At 38.0% G+C, this 16,644-nt stretch overlaps 1 protein-coding gene across 1 annotated transcript; it reads left to right on the forward strand.

Annotated features, from left to right (window-relative positions):
* The first annotated feature begins 27 nt into the window (after nt 1-27).
* SDE2 (spliceosome associated SDE2) lies at nt 28-16,025 on the forward strand. Its single transcript, XM_020982145.2, has 7 exons — nt 28-207; nt 2,954-3,071; nt 4,166-4,277; nt 10,050-10,219; nt 11,416-11,530; nt 13,260-13,698; nt 15,336-16,025. Exons 1-7 carry the CDS (start codon nt 91-93, stop codon nt 15,561-15,563), a joined length of 1,299 nt encoding a protein of 432 aa, XP_020837804.1. The 5' UTR covers nt 28-90; the 3' UTR covers nt 15,564-16,025.
* Nucleotides 16,026-16,644: the final 619 nt, after the last annotated feature.

A 16,644-nucleotide genomic window follows, 5' to 3' on the forward strand; every position in this document is an offset into this window, starting at 1 on the left:
GGCCTAGGAGTGGAGCCGCTTTTGCGTCATCAGGACGCGCCGGACGCGGTTGCCGTGTTGCGCTTAGCTGTTTAGTCTCTGGCTGAGAAGATGGCGGCCGGGCAGCCCGTGTTGGTCAGCGGCCCCGGCCCCGAGTGCTGGGCGGTGCCGTGGTCTTCGGCTCGGGCTTTGGTACGGGACTTCATCGGCTCTTACTGCCGGCACAGGGTAAGGGGGCACGGGCGCGGATCGGGGAGGCAGAAGAGGGGAGAGACGCGAGCGACAGAGGCTCTTCTTGAGGTCCCCAGGACTGGGCTGGGCTAGGCTGGGCCAGGCTGGAGGGTCAGGCTGGTTGGGGGAGTCTCTCCGTCCTCGCATTTCCCTCGAGCCTCTGAACGTTCATGGCGTGAGCCCCTCGGACATCAGGAGCGCGCTGGGGGATGCCCTGCTTGGTGTCAGCCTTTCTGGGGCTGGGACCCCATCTCCACAGCAGCCCGCGGCCACCGGGGCTGGTTGTCTGCCATGAGGGCCCCAACTCCGTGGCCAAGATTTATCGTGACCCTGAGCTCGCCTCCTCAGGAGGAGGCAGAGGAGATGAGGGTGTTGACGTGGTCACGGGTGCGTAGCTCTTCTAGTTTAAGAGGCTTGTGTTATTTGAAGCATTTCCCCTTTGTATTGGGCTGTATTTTCCTTTCTCGTTCACACATTAAACAGGCTAAAACAACAGTAGTTATGAGTGCTTTCGAAGTCTTGGACTGTTTCCATAAGGAGGAAATGTCTGTTTGCAAATACTCTGGTTTTTCAGCTTCCTCTTTTTCTTCCCACACACAATCTACTTTACAAACTGCCAACAGACCTGTTTCAACCGTGACCATTTGAATTAGAGAACACTTCCAAAAGTGAGTCGGATGTTAGTGTTTCTGAAATGTCTAACTCTTAATCCTTTAAATACAGGTTTTAAATCGATAAGTTCATGCAAAATGGGACCAGGGGAGGAAAATGAGCTCTTGCCAATGGAAAGTAAAAAGTTAATCAGAGCTAAGAAAATTGAAAGTATTAGTCAAGTGTTTCAGAACCACCACAATGATGAAAGACTTTACCAAACTCCCTATAACATTTAAAGTTGCCAGGGAGACTGTGTAGTACAAGAGAAAGAGCACTGGCTGGAATCAGAGGACCTGGGTTAAAATCCCCTCTCTGGTTACCTTGTGTTACCTTGGGCAAGTCACTTAACCTCTCTGGGACTCTGCTTCCTATCTGTAAAATGAAGGGGTTGGATTAAATGGTCTCTAATATCGCTTCCTGTTTTAGAGCTATGATCCTTTGAAGTAATCAGGTTTTGGACAATAAGACTTTGAATATATTTCTAATAAAACACAATAACTATATTCTCAATGACAACAAAAAAGAAAACCCATGGGGGAGGTGTTCATCTGTGAAATGGCTAATAGTTTAGGAAGTCAGCAAACATTTATTAAATATGTGTGGTGTGCCAGGCATTGTGCTAAGCCTTTGTTTACAAAGAAAGGCAAAAATGGTCCCTGCCCTCAAAAAGTTCACAACCTGATGGAGGAGATAGCATGCAAACAGCTATGTACCAACAAGATATATACAGGATACATTGGAGATAATCAACAAAGGGAAGGCATTAATATTAAGGAAGACTGGGAAAGACTTCTTTAAGAAAGTGGGATTTAGGGGGGACTTGAAACCAAGAGGGAGAGAATTCCAGGCATAGGGAGAGCCAGGGAAAATGCGCAGGATCAGGAAATGGTGTGTGTTGTTCAAGGAATGGAAAAGAAGTCAGAGTCACTGGATCGTAGAGTATGTGAAGGAGAGTAAGGTGCAAGACAACAGGACAGGTAGGAAAGGACCAGATTATGGAGATCTTTAAAAATCAGAGGATTTTGTATTTGATCCTGAGGTCAGTAGGGAGACTCTGGAGGTTATTGACTTGAAATTCGAGGCTGGGGTGGTGACATGATCCAGCTTGCACTTTAGCAAGATTAATTTGAGAACTGAGTAAAGGATGGATTGGAGTGGGATGAGACTTGAAGCAGGAAGGCCAACTAGAAAGCTATTAACAATAGTCCAGGTATAAGGTGATAAAGAGCTTTTCATGATAAGGAAGAACTTTTCATGCCTTTTTTTCTCTCACTTTATCACTGAGGGCTCCTAGAATGTACTAAGTGTTTATTTTGTGAAGTGAAGCTAACTAACCTGGTGCTTTGGGGAGCCAGGGCTATTGCAGTGATTGGCAGTGATTCAAGGAGGCAATTAGCAGAGCCAGCTGGCGCTTTAAAAAAGAACAGCAAAAATGGTAATGTAGCTGTACAGCTCCTTAAGGCACCCCTCCTTTTCCATCCCACTTACCCACACCTCAGGCTTCTTTTTGCCTTTTTGTGATTTGTTTTTCCCCTCTTCAGGCTCTTCTTTATAATTCGTTTTAGCTTGATTTCACTGGTATAAAAATATTTTATGGAAATCACTGTGTAATTTGTTCTTGGCCCTAAAACTTCTTAGTATGGCCAAGCCAGATGCTGTGCTATACAGAAGGTAGCAGTTTTATAACTAAAAGGGGTATGAGAGTCTTTTAAAATATGCTCCAAGAATCTGAGTTGAATTATACCTATAATCCAGTATCTACAACTTATTTCTTTTGTATTTCTTGTTTTTACATACATTCATACTTATTTTTAAAAATTATTATAAACTAATTATCAACAAAAAAAGATACAAAATAAAGACAGATATCTTACATAAAGCCCCTAGTATGTGACAACATGAAGCCAAACAGATGAATGAGGTAACAAGTATATTTTCTTTTCAGGTGGACCTTCCAAGTCCACCTGAAGTTCTTGGCTTTGTTTGTATATGTAGTCAGTGTATATACAGTTAGTTTTCCTGATCTTGCCTGCACTCTTAATTTTTAAAAATGTTTGGCATTTTTTGAAGAACTTTTTATTTTGTTTAGGGTATTCCAGTGGATTGTTTCTATGTGAAGTGTAATGGACAGCTAACTAATACTGAAGATGTCATTCAATATGGAGCAGTTTATAGTCTGGAGCCCAGACTCTGTGGAGGAAAAGGAGGTAACTTATGTTTGATGTTACCAGGGAAATGATATATCTAGATAATTATGTCCTATTTTTGTTCCTATTTAAATATTTTCCTTTAATTTTTAAAAGGAAGAACTTCTTCCCTAGCATTCTGACAACTCCTGATCTCTGAAAACTTTGGTAACAAGAGTCGAAGAGAAGTTATTGATTAAATAGTTTGCTTAAAATAAAAGGAAGAATATTATCATAATATTTCTTCTTCTACCAATTTTTCAATTGGTTGCTAGAGATCCAGTGGAGTTCCAAGTTCAAACTAAGGACTGGAAGTGAAAGTGAGGCAAAGAGTTAGTAGAAAGATTATATTTATAGTTTCAATTTGCAGGAATAATTTGTCTACAGTAAAATATTTGAGAAGGATGAGGGAATAAATTATGGAAGTGAACACAGCATGTAAATGCTTCCTAGGATTTCTTTAGATATAACACACAGCGTCTGTTTGGAACCTTAGATAACTTCAAATGTTGGGGGAGCTAGGAAATAGCAACTTGGAATATTTAACAACTTTGAATCCCACAGGAGGAACTCATTAGACTAACTAGTTATAGCTTAAAATTATATTTCCTTTAGATACTCTGCAATCTTCTACCAAATGACTTCCAGAGCTATTCGTCTCAGAACCCTTGGCTGGCTGCCTGTCCTTTTGGAATATCTTAGCCCAGCACAGGTGTTTTTATGAGAGAAAGAACTGTTTCCATAAGGAAAGAAAAAGAACCTAAAAGGAAAAAAATCATTTAGTTGAAAAAAAGTGGTTTGCAAATTCTTTTATGTATGTTGCTTGGGGTGGTCAGAACCTTAGTTTGTTTTGCAAAATTTTCAAGAGCACTGTTAATCTTTAGAGTTGTCAGTGGTACAACTTCTTGTACAATTAAAAATGCTTTATAATCCTTAGATAAAACTGCATGTAACATATTATGTTTTTAATGAGCTTTTCTCTCCCCCCACCCCCCAGTGGATTTAAAGTTTGCATAGCAGCTGTTTAGTGTTATAAAATTTAGCAACTTGGAAATAAAAAAAAATGTTTATCTATTGGACAATTCTTCATTTGAAATTTTATCACTTTTCCTCAGGCTTTGGATCTATGCTTCGAGCTCTTGGTGCTCAGATTGAAAAGACAACTAATCGAGAAGCATGTCGAGATCTCAGTGGAAGGAGACTTAGAGATGTCAACCATGAAAAGGCGTAAGATAACTTTAAAAAAATAAAGCTCTCTAAAAACTATAGTCTTGTATTTAACTATATAGATTTAAAAAAAAATGAAAACTTTGAACATTTCCCATCAAATTCATAGGATCGTAGATTTAGACTTGGAAGGGACCTTTAGAGGTCATCTAGTCTAGTCCCTTCATTTGACAGATGAGGAAACTGAGGACTAGAGAAGGAAAGTGACTTGCCCAAAACTATACAGGTTATTAGTGGAAGTCCTGGAATTTAACTAATCCCAGCTCTAAGTCTAGTGCTATTTTCATTGCACCACAGTGTTTCCTCAGGAGATTTTTGTTGCTTTAATTGGAATGAAACCTGTGCCTCCCACATTACAGATGAGAGTTATAACACTGAATTACCATTGAAGATGATGGTAATATTGTTACACTGAAATTTTGTTATTACTGGTAGAGAGAAGTTATTTTTTAAAATTCTAGTCATTCATAGTCAACCTTGTTAACCAGCGGTATAATCGTAAGGCTAGGGGACCCTTAGAGGTAATGTGCCCAGCATTTCTCAGAATCTTAAACATCCTTGCAGGTCACTGCCAAAGATCCGTTTGAAATCCTCTGCTTATATTTGCATACTGCCTTTAAGGGGGTCCAGACATTTATAGGAACATTGATGGCCTGAGCAACTTTGAAAGGTATCCTTAGAAGCATACCTTTCATTGGCTTACTCAGGTACTCTGATGGATCAGTGATCTCATCAGTTTGGTAGTTCCCAATGATGTTACATGTTGAAACTTGTTTATATTCCTCCAGAAGTTCACCGCAGAAAGTCCCCCCAACAAGCTGGAGGGTTTCCTCACTCCTGATGTTTTGTGGATGCCAGTAGAGCATTCTGGCTGTCACCCTGTCATCTCTTGCTCTTGCTACATGATCAGCCCATCTCTTTCTATTACACAGTTCTTTGATGACATCCTTTTCCCTTGTTCTTCAAAGTTGTTCGTGTATGGGTTAGATAGTGCAGCCTGCAGACACCAGCTTCGTGATGCACCATTGCCCTGTGTGTGACGTTGATCCTTAGTTCTTAGGCAGTGGTGGTTCACATCTTGCAGCACATTGTAACACTGATAAAATGTCGGTATTGAATGACTTTGCTTTTATGGGAAGCTTGAGGTCAGTAAAAGAGCTTTGCAATTTCCTGAAAGCAATCCAACCAGCTCTCCTCCTCCTTTTCAACTTCCAGTGCCCATCTGTATTGTGTTCCACATTTTCTTATTATTTGACAGGTTCTATAATAATTATTTCTTAACTTTGTGTCATAGACATAAAATAATGAGATCACAGATTCCATTTGGTAGTCTGGTGAAAGTTGTGAGCCTCTTAAAATAATTTTTTAAATATGTGAAATAAAATACATAGAATCATAAAGGAAATCAATCAAGTTGAAACCAAGTATCAAAATATTTAAAAACCAAGTTCATGTTTCCAAGTTAAGAACCCTTGCTTCACAACACACCTGATAAGGGGGCATCCTACTTCAAGTTCTCCAATAATGAGGCACCTTCTGAAGCAATCCATTTCACTTTGGGACTGTTAGGAAGCATTTCTTTATATTACGCAAAAAGATACTTCTTCAACTTCTACCCATTGCTCCTAATTTTGCCCTCTGGGGCCACCCAGAACAACTCTTTCTCTTCCATGTGACAGGCATTTATATCAGAGGTGATCAAACAGGTATACCTCTGAAACCATATTAAAATATAAGTGGAAAATATCTAACAAAATAAATGAAACTACAGTAGAAACAGAGACAGTGTTAATAAGTGGTTTTCTATGTCAGTATGCACCTGAAGGGATTCTTTCTGCACTATTTGAGTTTGATGCCACTGAATTACGTAATCGACAGATACCATTCCTCATAAACGATCTCTTTTTTTTTACCGTAAATATTTCCAGTTCTTTTGATCCTCATATGGCATTACCTTCCCAGTTCCTCTCCCCTGAATGCTTTCTTTTTTTTTACCAATTTTCTCCCTAAAATATGGCCAGAAACATGTAATTCTCCAGATGTGGTCTGACCAGGGCAGAATAATATAGGACCATCACCATTCTTGGAAGCTCCATCTCTCTTAATATAGCTCAAGGTTACATTTTTGGTGTCATTTTGCTAACTTCTCCTGAGCTTGTGATTTACTAACTTCCCGAAGTGGTCAGTTAATGTTTATTATTAATCACCTACTACATGCTAGGAACTGTTCTAAATATTGGGAATACAAAAAAAGGCAAAAACCAGTCTGTGCTCCGAGGAGCTCATGGTCTGAAGGGCTGAAGGGGAGACAGTATGAAAACTGTTATGTACAAACAAGTTATGTACAGAATAAATTGGAGATAGTAGACAGAGGGGAAAGTACTAGCATTAAGAGGGATTAGGAAAGATAACCTGTAGAAGTGGAGTTTTAGCTGAGGGTTGAAGGAAGCCAGAAGGCAGGGATGAGAAGGGAGAGCATTCCAGGCATGGGGGAAGACCAGTGAAAAAAGTTTTAAGAAGCCTGGAAAGGTTAGAGGACGCCAAGTTAGTAAAGGTTTTGAAAAGCAGAAGATTTTATATGTGATCCTGGAGATAATAGAGAGATTCTGGAGTTTCTTAAATGAGGGAGGCATGACAGTTTGGCAGCTGAATGGAGGCTAGACTGGAGTGGGGAAATGCCTGAGGCAGGGAAGCAAGCTGTTGCATTAATCTAGGGACGAGGTGATTTACCACAGGGGTGGCAGTGCCAGAGGAGGGCGAAGGGAATGGAATAAGCATTTATATAGCTCTTCCTATCTGCCAGGCATTATGCTTAGTGCTTTTTACAAATGTTATTTCATCTGATCCTCACAACAGCCCTGAAAGGTAGGTGTTATTATTTTTATTATCCTCACTTTACAATTAAGAAAACTGAGGCAGAGAGGTTAAGTGACTTGCCCAGCATCACACACAATTAGTAAATGTGTGAAGCTATATTTGAACTCAGATTTTCCTGACTCCTGGCCCAGCATTCTGTCTATTGTACTGCTGTGTCTCTAAGGAGGCAAAGGAGGGAGGAGGGTACCTATTAGAGATGTTATGAAGGTAAGATTGATAGGCCTTGGCAACAGATTGGATATGGGAGGTAAAAGAGAGTGAGGAGTCAAGGACAACATCTAGGTTGGAAGCCTGGGAAACTGGGAGGATGGTGGCACCTTTAATAGAGAAGTTCACAAGAGGGGAATATTTGACAATAAAGCCTGCTTTAGAACTGTTTGGGTCTGGGAGAATGCCTATTCTCTTGTATTTTTATTAAGGACTTCCTTAATAATCATTTCATTTCCATAGATAGTTTGTAGACAGGGGAAAGTAGGCATATGGGTTGGTAGTTATTGATGGCCTCTCACTTCCTTTTTTGAGGGATAATTATAGCATCTGTGCTTTTTTTTCCCTAGTTATTATTTTCCTGTTTTTGCGAAATCTTGAAAATTGACCTTTCTTGTGCTTTCAAAATTGTTTTGCCTATAGACACATGGGTTTCTTCTGTGTCTATTTGGTTTGGTCTACCCATGATTTCCATCTTCCTTAGTACCATTTCCACATCCTCATATAGCAGATTGGGATTTAAGGTGTTGAGTCCAAATGTAGTGCTTTCACTGTAAATGATGTTAAGATTACTATAGAAATTTAGGCAAATGTGTTATATTTTCTATCTATTTGATATTTTTTATTTCATTGTGAGGTATAATGGCATATATAAAATATATATATATATATGTATATATATATATGTAAACCAAACTTGGCTTAGTTAAGTTTAAAGGCAAGCTTTCTGTAGATTTATTTTCCCTTCTATGGCTTCTTGCTGTTTCATGAGGTTACCCTGTTCCTAGGCTTTCACCATCCTCCTCTTTTGGAAATGAGTTTTACCTTTGACTGCCATGCTCTCATTTTGGCAAGGTCCTTTTGGCTTTTTTTGTGGCACTTGCTTAACATAAACTTTTTAAAAAGCAGCTATAGTCCATGTCAATATCTTCATATTTATCTTATTTACCAATTTTCAGCATTATCCACTTGTTTGAATGGATCATGCTGGAGGCATTCTTTTTTTCCCTTTTCTCTTTTTCAAAAAATTTGTTTAGTATTTTTTTTCCCCAGTTACATGTAAAAACAATTTTTAACATTCATTTTTAAAACTTTTGAGTTCCAAATTCTCTTCCTTCCTCCCTCTCCCCCCCCCCATTGAGAAGGCAAGCAGTTCAGTATAGGTCATACATGTGTCATCATGCAAAACATTTCTGTAATAGTCATGTTGTGAAAGACAATATAGACCAAGGGTGGGGGCCTCAAGAAAAATAAAATTAAAAAGTATGCTTCAATCTGTATTCAGACACCCATCAGTTCTTTCTCTTGGGATGGATAGCATTTTTCATTGTTAAGTCCTTCAGAGTTGTCTTAGATCATTGTATTGCTGAGAACAGCTAAGTTATTCACAGCTGATCATCTTACAGTATTGCTGTTACTTTGTACACAGCACATTTCATATTGCATCAGTCCATGCAAGTCTTTCCAGTTTTTCTGTGAGCATCCTGCTCATCATTTCTTATAGCGCAGTAGTATTCCATCACAACCACATACCACAATTTGTTTAGCCATTTCTCAATTGATGAGTATCCTCTCAGTTTCCAATTCTTTGTCCCCAGAAAAAACATGCTGGAGATTTTCAACATCAACTTCTTTGAATAGATCATGATTTCACATAGTGTTTTCTTCTCATCTTTATCCCTCTGATTTGGTGTTGATTTTCAGATCTTTGCCCTAACTAGTAAGTAATCTTGACTGTACACATCCATTTCTGCAATTGCTCCCACTTTAATAACCAGTCATTTCTTATTTGTTAACAAATAGTTTTGTTTTCATAGTGGTATTCGGTATACAGTATGTCCAGTGATTTCAAACAGCTCCATGTCTACCCGTCCCCTGCCGTGATTCTGTGAATGCATTTTGTAAAGCTTTACTCAGTATGGTTGTTTGGCCCACTGAAGGAGTTAAGGTATATCATAAGCTTAACTCATTTCTATGGATACCCACAGAACTGTCATATATTGTCAAGATGGCATATGTTGTCAAAAATACATGTTAGGTTATCACCTTCCTTTTCCTTTTATCTGCTTGTGATTCACTTGTGGCTTTACTTGCTGGCAACATGTAGTTTTTCTTGGAATACCTAATTGACCTTTAGTAAACACACCAATCCAGGGCACAAATCTGCGATCCAAATTTTCTACTCAGTCCAGATTATGGTGGCTCTTTAAGTCCTGCCTTTATACTAGAGGACTTAAATATTCAAACAGATGCATCCTCAAACTCCCTAATCTCTCAATTCTCAAACCTCCTTAAATTCTATGACCTACTCCTTCCCTGTACCTCAACCACAAAGAAATGGAACACGTTAGATCTCAATGTGAACCACAAGTGTCCTAGTAGGAACCCTGACAGTCCTCTATCTGACCATAACTTCTATCTTCTATATTCTTCTTCCTCTGCCTTTACCTAACTAGGCCTGTTCTCCACCATCATGGACATCTCCAGTCTCTACCCTCAATATGTTCTCAGGCCATTAACCCTGATTTTTTATTTCTTTCTCTCTCCAGCCTCAACCCCATAGTTAGTCATTTCAGTTCTACACAATCTTTTTCTCTTGAATCCATCATCCTCTTGTCCTGTTCCTACTTATCCCTTGCCATATAAGTAAGTTAAAGGCGGTTGTGCCTGTTGGCTTTCTCCTTCCAGAATGGCTGAATGGGTCAAACAGCAAGCTGATCGAGAAGCAGAAAAAGAACAGAGGCGCCTCGAGAGGCTGCAGCGGAAGCTGGTGGAGCCAAAGCACCACTTTACCAGTCCTGATTACCAGCAGCAGTGTCACGAGATGGCTGAGAGATTAGAGGACTCGGTCCTCAAAGGTAGGAGTGGAGGCTGCTGGGGAATAGTTCGCATCATGACAAGAGCTGTTGCTAACTTTAGGGTACTGTTTTTGTCTGGATTTGTGATTTCATTGGTTTGAGGACCTACGTTAAGGAAGTTCCCTCCACTGAGGCAGATCAAACAATTGTTCTTCACCTTAGAGTGTTAGAGTTAGTGGCTTTACCCAACAAGTTGCATCCATCAGAGGTGGGTAACCGGGTCTTCTTGACTCTGATACCAGCTGTTTACCCACAATGCCATGCCAGCCTTTGTTCAGGTATTTTATCTCCAGTTTAGACTCTTCTCCATCTGCTGATGTCACTCCTTTCCTTAGAAGTCCAAATTAAATGTAGCATTTCCCCCTCCCAGGTGAAAGTTATCTCTTTCCTTTCAAATAGCCCTTAATCCTTTGTTTAGACAAGGGGTGGGGAACCTGTGGCCTCCAGGTCACACATGGCCCTCTAGGTCCTCAAGTGTGGCCTTTTGACTAAGTCCAAGTCCTCTTATTAGGAGGATTTGTTCTGTAAAACTACCCCGGATTTAGACGATAGTTGTCAAACTCTTGGCCTGCCTGCAAAGCTCTAGAGTGCCCTTCCTCCAGCCTGCCACCAGATTAAAATAGAATTGGGAAATGTTTTGGAAAAAAACCAACAATATAACATAAAAAGTAGTAATATGCCACCCTCAGGGAATCTGTTTCTCTTTGAATTTGACACCACCCTTTTAGACCTTTTCTTTGCACTTTCCCCATTAGATTGTCAACTCTGAGAGCAAGGTCTGTAGGTTCGTGTCTTCAGTGCTAAATACAATGTCTTAATAAATGACATTTAATAATAAGGCACATAATAAATGTTTGATTTGGCTTCCTGTGAATAAGTTTATACTTTAACTAAACTGGCTTTCAAGAGAAGAACAAAGGTTATTTGTTTCTAACTTCATCAGAACTTTAATGCTTTTGACTGTATGCTGTTATTGAGAGTTTCCAGTTAAAATCTAGTAGAATATATTAAGAAATGGCTCACATGTTAATCATAAAAAAAAATGAAGTCTTAAGCAAGTTGGATCCTAAGGTGGTGTTTGTTTGTGTCTGTGAGTAGGTATCCATGCATGCATGCATGCTTGCCCCTTTTTAGTTTAGACAGCTTTCATAAATGAACTAGATAGGAAAAACTAAGTTGTTCAATTTTCTGGTCAGGTATGCAGGCTGCCTCCAGCAAGATGGTGTCACCTGAGGTGAGTGACAGTAGGAAACGACCTAAGGAACCTGAGATAAGTGGTGGAATCAAATCAAAGAAAAGGAAATGCTTTTGGTAAGTTACATAATACTAGTTGCAGTGTTTAAGGCCTTAAATTATTGAGCAAATGACTGTGGAACCACCTATTAGCCTTATGTAAAAATGTTTATATGATAGTGAAATGGGTGCTCAAAAATATTGTAGTGGAAAAAGTGTTGGAATTTGGAATCAAAGTACTCAGGTTTCAATTCTGCCACTCATCCTTCCTATATCTGTGACGTTAAGTTATGTCAATAATGTAGGGAGGTTACATTAGATGATCTCTTGGTTCTGAATCCTAGAAACCTTTTCAGGGCTGCATACAGCCTTTAAAATGAAATACTTTCCACTTTGCTTAATTTAATAATGATGGCTGAAATACTGCTATTATAGATTATTACAGAAATAGAAGCAACAAAATTCTTTTTCTCATAATCAGGGTGGAAAATCACAGAAGAGCAAATGTCTTTATTTTCAGGGCTTTTGACTTATGGGAGAAGTCAACTTCATATACTGTGCAATAGATAGATTGATTACTTGTTTGTGTTACTCTTTGTGTTGGCCTATTCTTTTCCTTCTTTTCGTCATTATTCTTCAGGAAAAAAAAAAAGAGTAAGTCCCTAATTGAGAAATAGTTCAAGGATATGAATAAGCTGTTTTCTAAGAAAGAAATCCAAGCTATCATAACCGTTTGAAAAAATACTCCATATCACTAATTAAAGAAATGCAAAGTAAAGCACTTCTGAGGTGTCATCTCACACCCTTCAGATTAGCAGAGTTGACAAAAACAGAAAATGACTTGTTGGAGGAGCTGTCAGAATGTTGGAAAATGGATATATTAATGCACTGCTGAGGAAGCCGTGAATTTGTCTAGCTAATTTGGAACTATGCCCCCAAACTAAACCGCATTCATTTTGATCCATTGATACCACTACTAGCCCTTCATATCAAAGAGATAAAAGAGGAAAAGAACTTGTGAGCAAAAATATTTATGGCAGCTCCTTTTTTGATGGCTAAGAACTGAAAACTAAAAGAATACTCATCAATTACAGCATGGATGAACAAATTATAAAGTGGAATACTATTATGCTGTAAGAAATGAAGGTTTCAGAGAAACCTGGAAAGAGTAGTATGAAGTAATGGCACCAAGAGAACAATTTACAACACTATAAAGAAAGACAACTTGAAAAGATTTAAGAATGCAGTGATTAAGAACAATTCCAGGGGCCCATGATGAAGCATGCTAAACATTTCCTGACAGGCTCAGGATGTAAATTAAGGCATATAGTTTTGGGATGTGACCAGTGTAGGAATTTATTTTTCTTGGTTATACATATTTGTTTCAAGAGTTTTTTCTTTTCTTTTCTTTTTTTCTAATAGAGAAAGGAGAAAAGGAGAGGGAGAGAAAATAGATTTTTTTAATTTAAAAAGTGAATTTTAAAGTAAATTTTGACATTTCCTTTTAATATTTGTGGCTTTATCTAATTTCTTAGGATTGCGGTTAAATCTAAAATAAAAAATACTTTTACAGATTAAATGAATCTCTTAAAATATAATTTACTAAAAATCAAAATTCATTATGAAACAAGGGTACTTTCCAGTTTCTGGATCTGTTATACCATTGTACATCCTATATCCTTAAAATTCTCTTACTTCTCCTGCCAGTTAAGCTCCTTTTTACTTACACTAACCCTTTCTCCTGGACAGATAAATAGCAGTTTTTCAAAACTAGTAGCTATAAATCATATTGTTTATTTTCTGACAGGATGGGCATGGAAGGCCTGGAGGATGCTGGAAGTTCAGATGATGGGGACAGTGAAGAAGTCCCCAGCACTTCAGGAACGAGCTTCTACTCGCCAAATGGCTGTACCGATAATGCTGACAAGTCAGCAGAATTTTCCAGCAATTGTAAGGATTCTATAGGTTTGAGTGTATCAGAAAAACTACAGGTGCCCACCATTAACCCTGAGACTGTTGCCCCAGTGGAAGTGTGTGGTGAGCTGGACAAGAAGCCTGCAGACAAGCAGGTATTGGGGAAGACAGAAGAAATGGAAGTGGAGAGAGAAATCGGTGTAGAGGAGGAAGCATGTGTGGCAGGAAAGGAAGAAGAGACAAATATAGCACAGGACAGGAAAGATGAGACCAAAGGAGCGACTGAAAAGATGCCACTTGATAAGCCTGAGGGAAGCCTGACAGGAAACAAAGTAAGTCATCATCTTAGGGTGGGTTTCTTAGAAATCCATTTTCTTCTCATATTTATGGTAATGAGAAGTGTGGCTTTTTCATGTACTTCTTGCCCTTTTTTGTCATTAGCCACTTAGTGAAATGGCTTGCTTGTTTAAAAGTTCAGATAGAAATCAAGTTTATATGCTCTGGTTATTCCTGTAGGTCTCTTCTGTTACAGGGCGCTGGAAATTTATGACATTTTGTCACTAGGTGGTGCTCGTGTATTGGATAGTGAATATCTTATCTTGTGTAAGCAGTAATGATTCATTCTTTCCTCCTGAGTAGAAAATAGAATTTGAATGTGTGAAAAGGCTTTCAGGAGAGGAGAGCCCTCTTTTTGAATGAGTGGTCATCAAACCTTAGTGACTCAGGCTTCTGTTTTATAATGATAACATAAATAATTTTCATTTCATATTATTCAGAATAGGTATCCAAAGTAACCTTTAGTTGTCTTCCTTGAGTAGATTTTAGGAAGGCTTTTCAAAGGTCATGCTTTGGTTTAACAGGTTTCTGGATAGAACAGAGAAAATCTGAACCAACAGGATAACTTCTTTGGTTTCCTTTTACATAATTACATTGCATCATTGATTTTATAAATCAGCATCTTGTATTCAAGACATCGCATGTAGCTTTCTAAAATTTCCTAGAGCATTGTTAGTAGAATCCTGCAACAAATAATGAAGCTGGCTTTGGTCAGTGCATCCAGTCTTTCTTGAATTCTTAGGTATTTGTAGGCAAGAATAATCTTATTTCCCCACCCCACCTTTTGGAATATCACAGTTGATAATCTAATGCATAAGGGAGTTTATTCCTTATATTAAGAAAAGCTCTGTCATACGTGCTATCTTGAGTCCCTTACTTTGCAAATGGTACTCCAAGAATGATGTAATAACATTTTTTTAAATTTATTGCGTTGTCTTTGGAAATAGGAAAAAGAAATGAGTAGTCTATCCCTAGAGCTTTATCATCTCAAAATAACTTAAGAGGAAACATTATTCTTGTTCAAAGTTAATGCTTTTAATAGAAAAGGACAGTTCTCCTCTTAGCTAACCTATCACCATTAGAAATTTTTGTTTTGATTAATTTGTTGTTTGTCTACCAAAGTAGCAAGGCTAGAGAGAAGTTAAATATATTTGAATTTACTAAGCCCCTAGGCGGAATCTGCAGCTCCAGCAACACCACAGTTACGCAGCTAGAATGAATGACAGCAGATTACTAGAGTTTATGGGTTCAAGTCAACAGAGGTTTCTTTGAGATAACACCTTTATTCTAGATAACAGTGATAAGGCATTTTTTGAGCATTTTTATGGATAATTGGGGAGAAAAGATTGAACTGAGTGATCTTACACATTTTAAAAGGCCTTTTATTCTCTTTATTATAGTTTTAAAACAAAAAAGTGGTGCTTGTTTATATGAGTATAGGTTATAAAAGATTCTTACTTGATTACTGATAATAGCTACTGAAAAGTTCCTATCAGTGAATGCTTTTGGGGGGAAAATATCAATTAGATGGAAGTTCTACAAAATGGATATTTTGTAGTTTTGTAGTTGAGAAATCTATATTCATGGAAACGTGGGATTTGAATCATTATTTTCTTTTTTCTGTTTCTTTTAGGATGTTCAAGAACCTATAGATCTTCTGGCATTCAGCTCTGTTGAAGAAATCGAAGTGTTGGGTTTGGATAAGCTTAAATTGGAATTAATGGCATTGGGACTTAAATGTGGAGGCACCTTGCAGGAAAGAGCAGCAAGGCTCTTCTCTGTCAGAGGACTAGCAAAGGAACAGATAGACCCTAGCTTATTTGCCAAGCCCACTAAAGGGAAGAAGAAAAAAAATCCGTAAAGACTCATTTCTTACTGTTTTTGTACCAGCATATTTCTTTCTCTGAAAATGTTAACCTCTATTGCTTTCTACAATTATTGTTGTTCGATTAGAACTGAACTTTTAAATTGATTTAGTGGTTTGAAAACTGAAAAAGGCACAACTCTAAATTACAATAAATATATGTTTTATAAGTTATACAAAAGGAGAATTTTATGTTGTAGAAGTCATTACTACGTGTTGTGCTTTAGGTCTTCGTAAAGAAAATAGAAAGCTGCTTTATTTAAAATGTGACTATTATGAAAAATATAGAAATAAAATTATTTCATTAATTTTATTATATTCAGAATATTTTTTAGACAGTGAGATGGGCTGGAAATGGTCAACATGCCAAGTCAAATCAACAATCATGTATTAAGCCCCTGCTGTTATGCCAGGCACTGTGCTCATTGGTAGAAGTACAAATAAAGGTAAAAAACCATCCTTTCTCTCGTTTGAAGAATGGTTGAAGGAGCTGGGGATATTTCTACTGGGACCTGATAAGTTATCTTCAGATATTTGAATGACAGTCATTCTTTGTAACTCCAGATGGTAGTAAGTTTTGAGTTCCAGATTCTATTCCCTCTCTCCCCACAGTAAACAATCAGATACAGGTTGTACACGTGCAATTACGTAAAACATTTCCAGATTAGTCATTTTGTATGAGAAGATTCAAAAGAAAAAAATGAAAGAAAAAAGGTGAAAAATAGCATGTTTTCAGTCTGTATTCAGTCAATATCAGTTCTTTCTCTGGAGGCAGACAGTATGCTTCATTAGTCCTTTGGGATTGTCTTGGATCATTGTATTGCTGAGAATAGCTAAGTCATTCATAATTCTTCATCAAATAATATTGCTGTTATTATGTACAATGTTCTCCTGGTTCTATTCACATCACTATGTATCAGTTCATGTAAGTTTTTTAAGTTTTTCTGAAATCATCCTGCTTGTCATTCTTTATAACACAATATTACATTACAATTATATACCACAGCTTATTTAGCTGTTCTTGAATTGATGGGCATCCCTTCAATTTCCAATTCTTAGCCACCACAGAAAGAGCTGC

Source organism: Phascolarctos cinereus, unplaced genomic scaffold, assembly GCF_003287225.1.
Source record: "Phascolarctos cinereus isolate Bilbo 61053 unplaced genomic scaffold, phaCin_HiC Scaffold_5;HRSCAF=322, whole genome shotgun sequence".
Lineage (NCBI taxonomy): Eukaryota > Metazoa > Chordata > Mammalia > Diprotodontia > Phascolarctidae > Phascolarctos > Phascolarctos cinereus.

What these genes read in the sequence shown, in the direction of transcription:
- SDE2 (XM_020982145.2), top strand. Translation starts at nt 91, where the DNA reads ATGGCGGCCGGGCAGCCCGTGTTGGTCAGCGGCCCCGGCCCCGAGTGC. An exon ending in GCTCTTACTGCCGGCACAGG is followed by an intron (nt 208 to 2,953) that starts GTAAGGGGGCAC and finishes TATTTTGTTTAG; the next exon opens with GGTATTCCAGTGGATTGTTT. An exon ending in GAAGCCTGACAGGAAACAAA is followed by an intron (nt 13,699 to 15,335) that starts GTAAGTCATCAT and finishes TGTTTCTTTTAG; the next exon opens with GATGTTCAAGAACCTATAGA.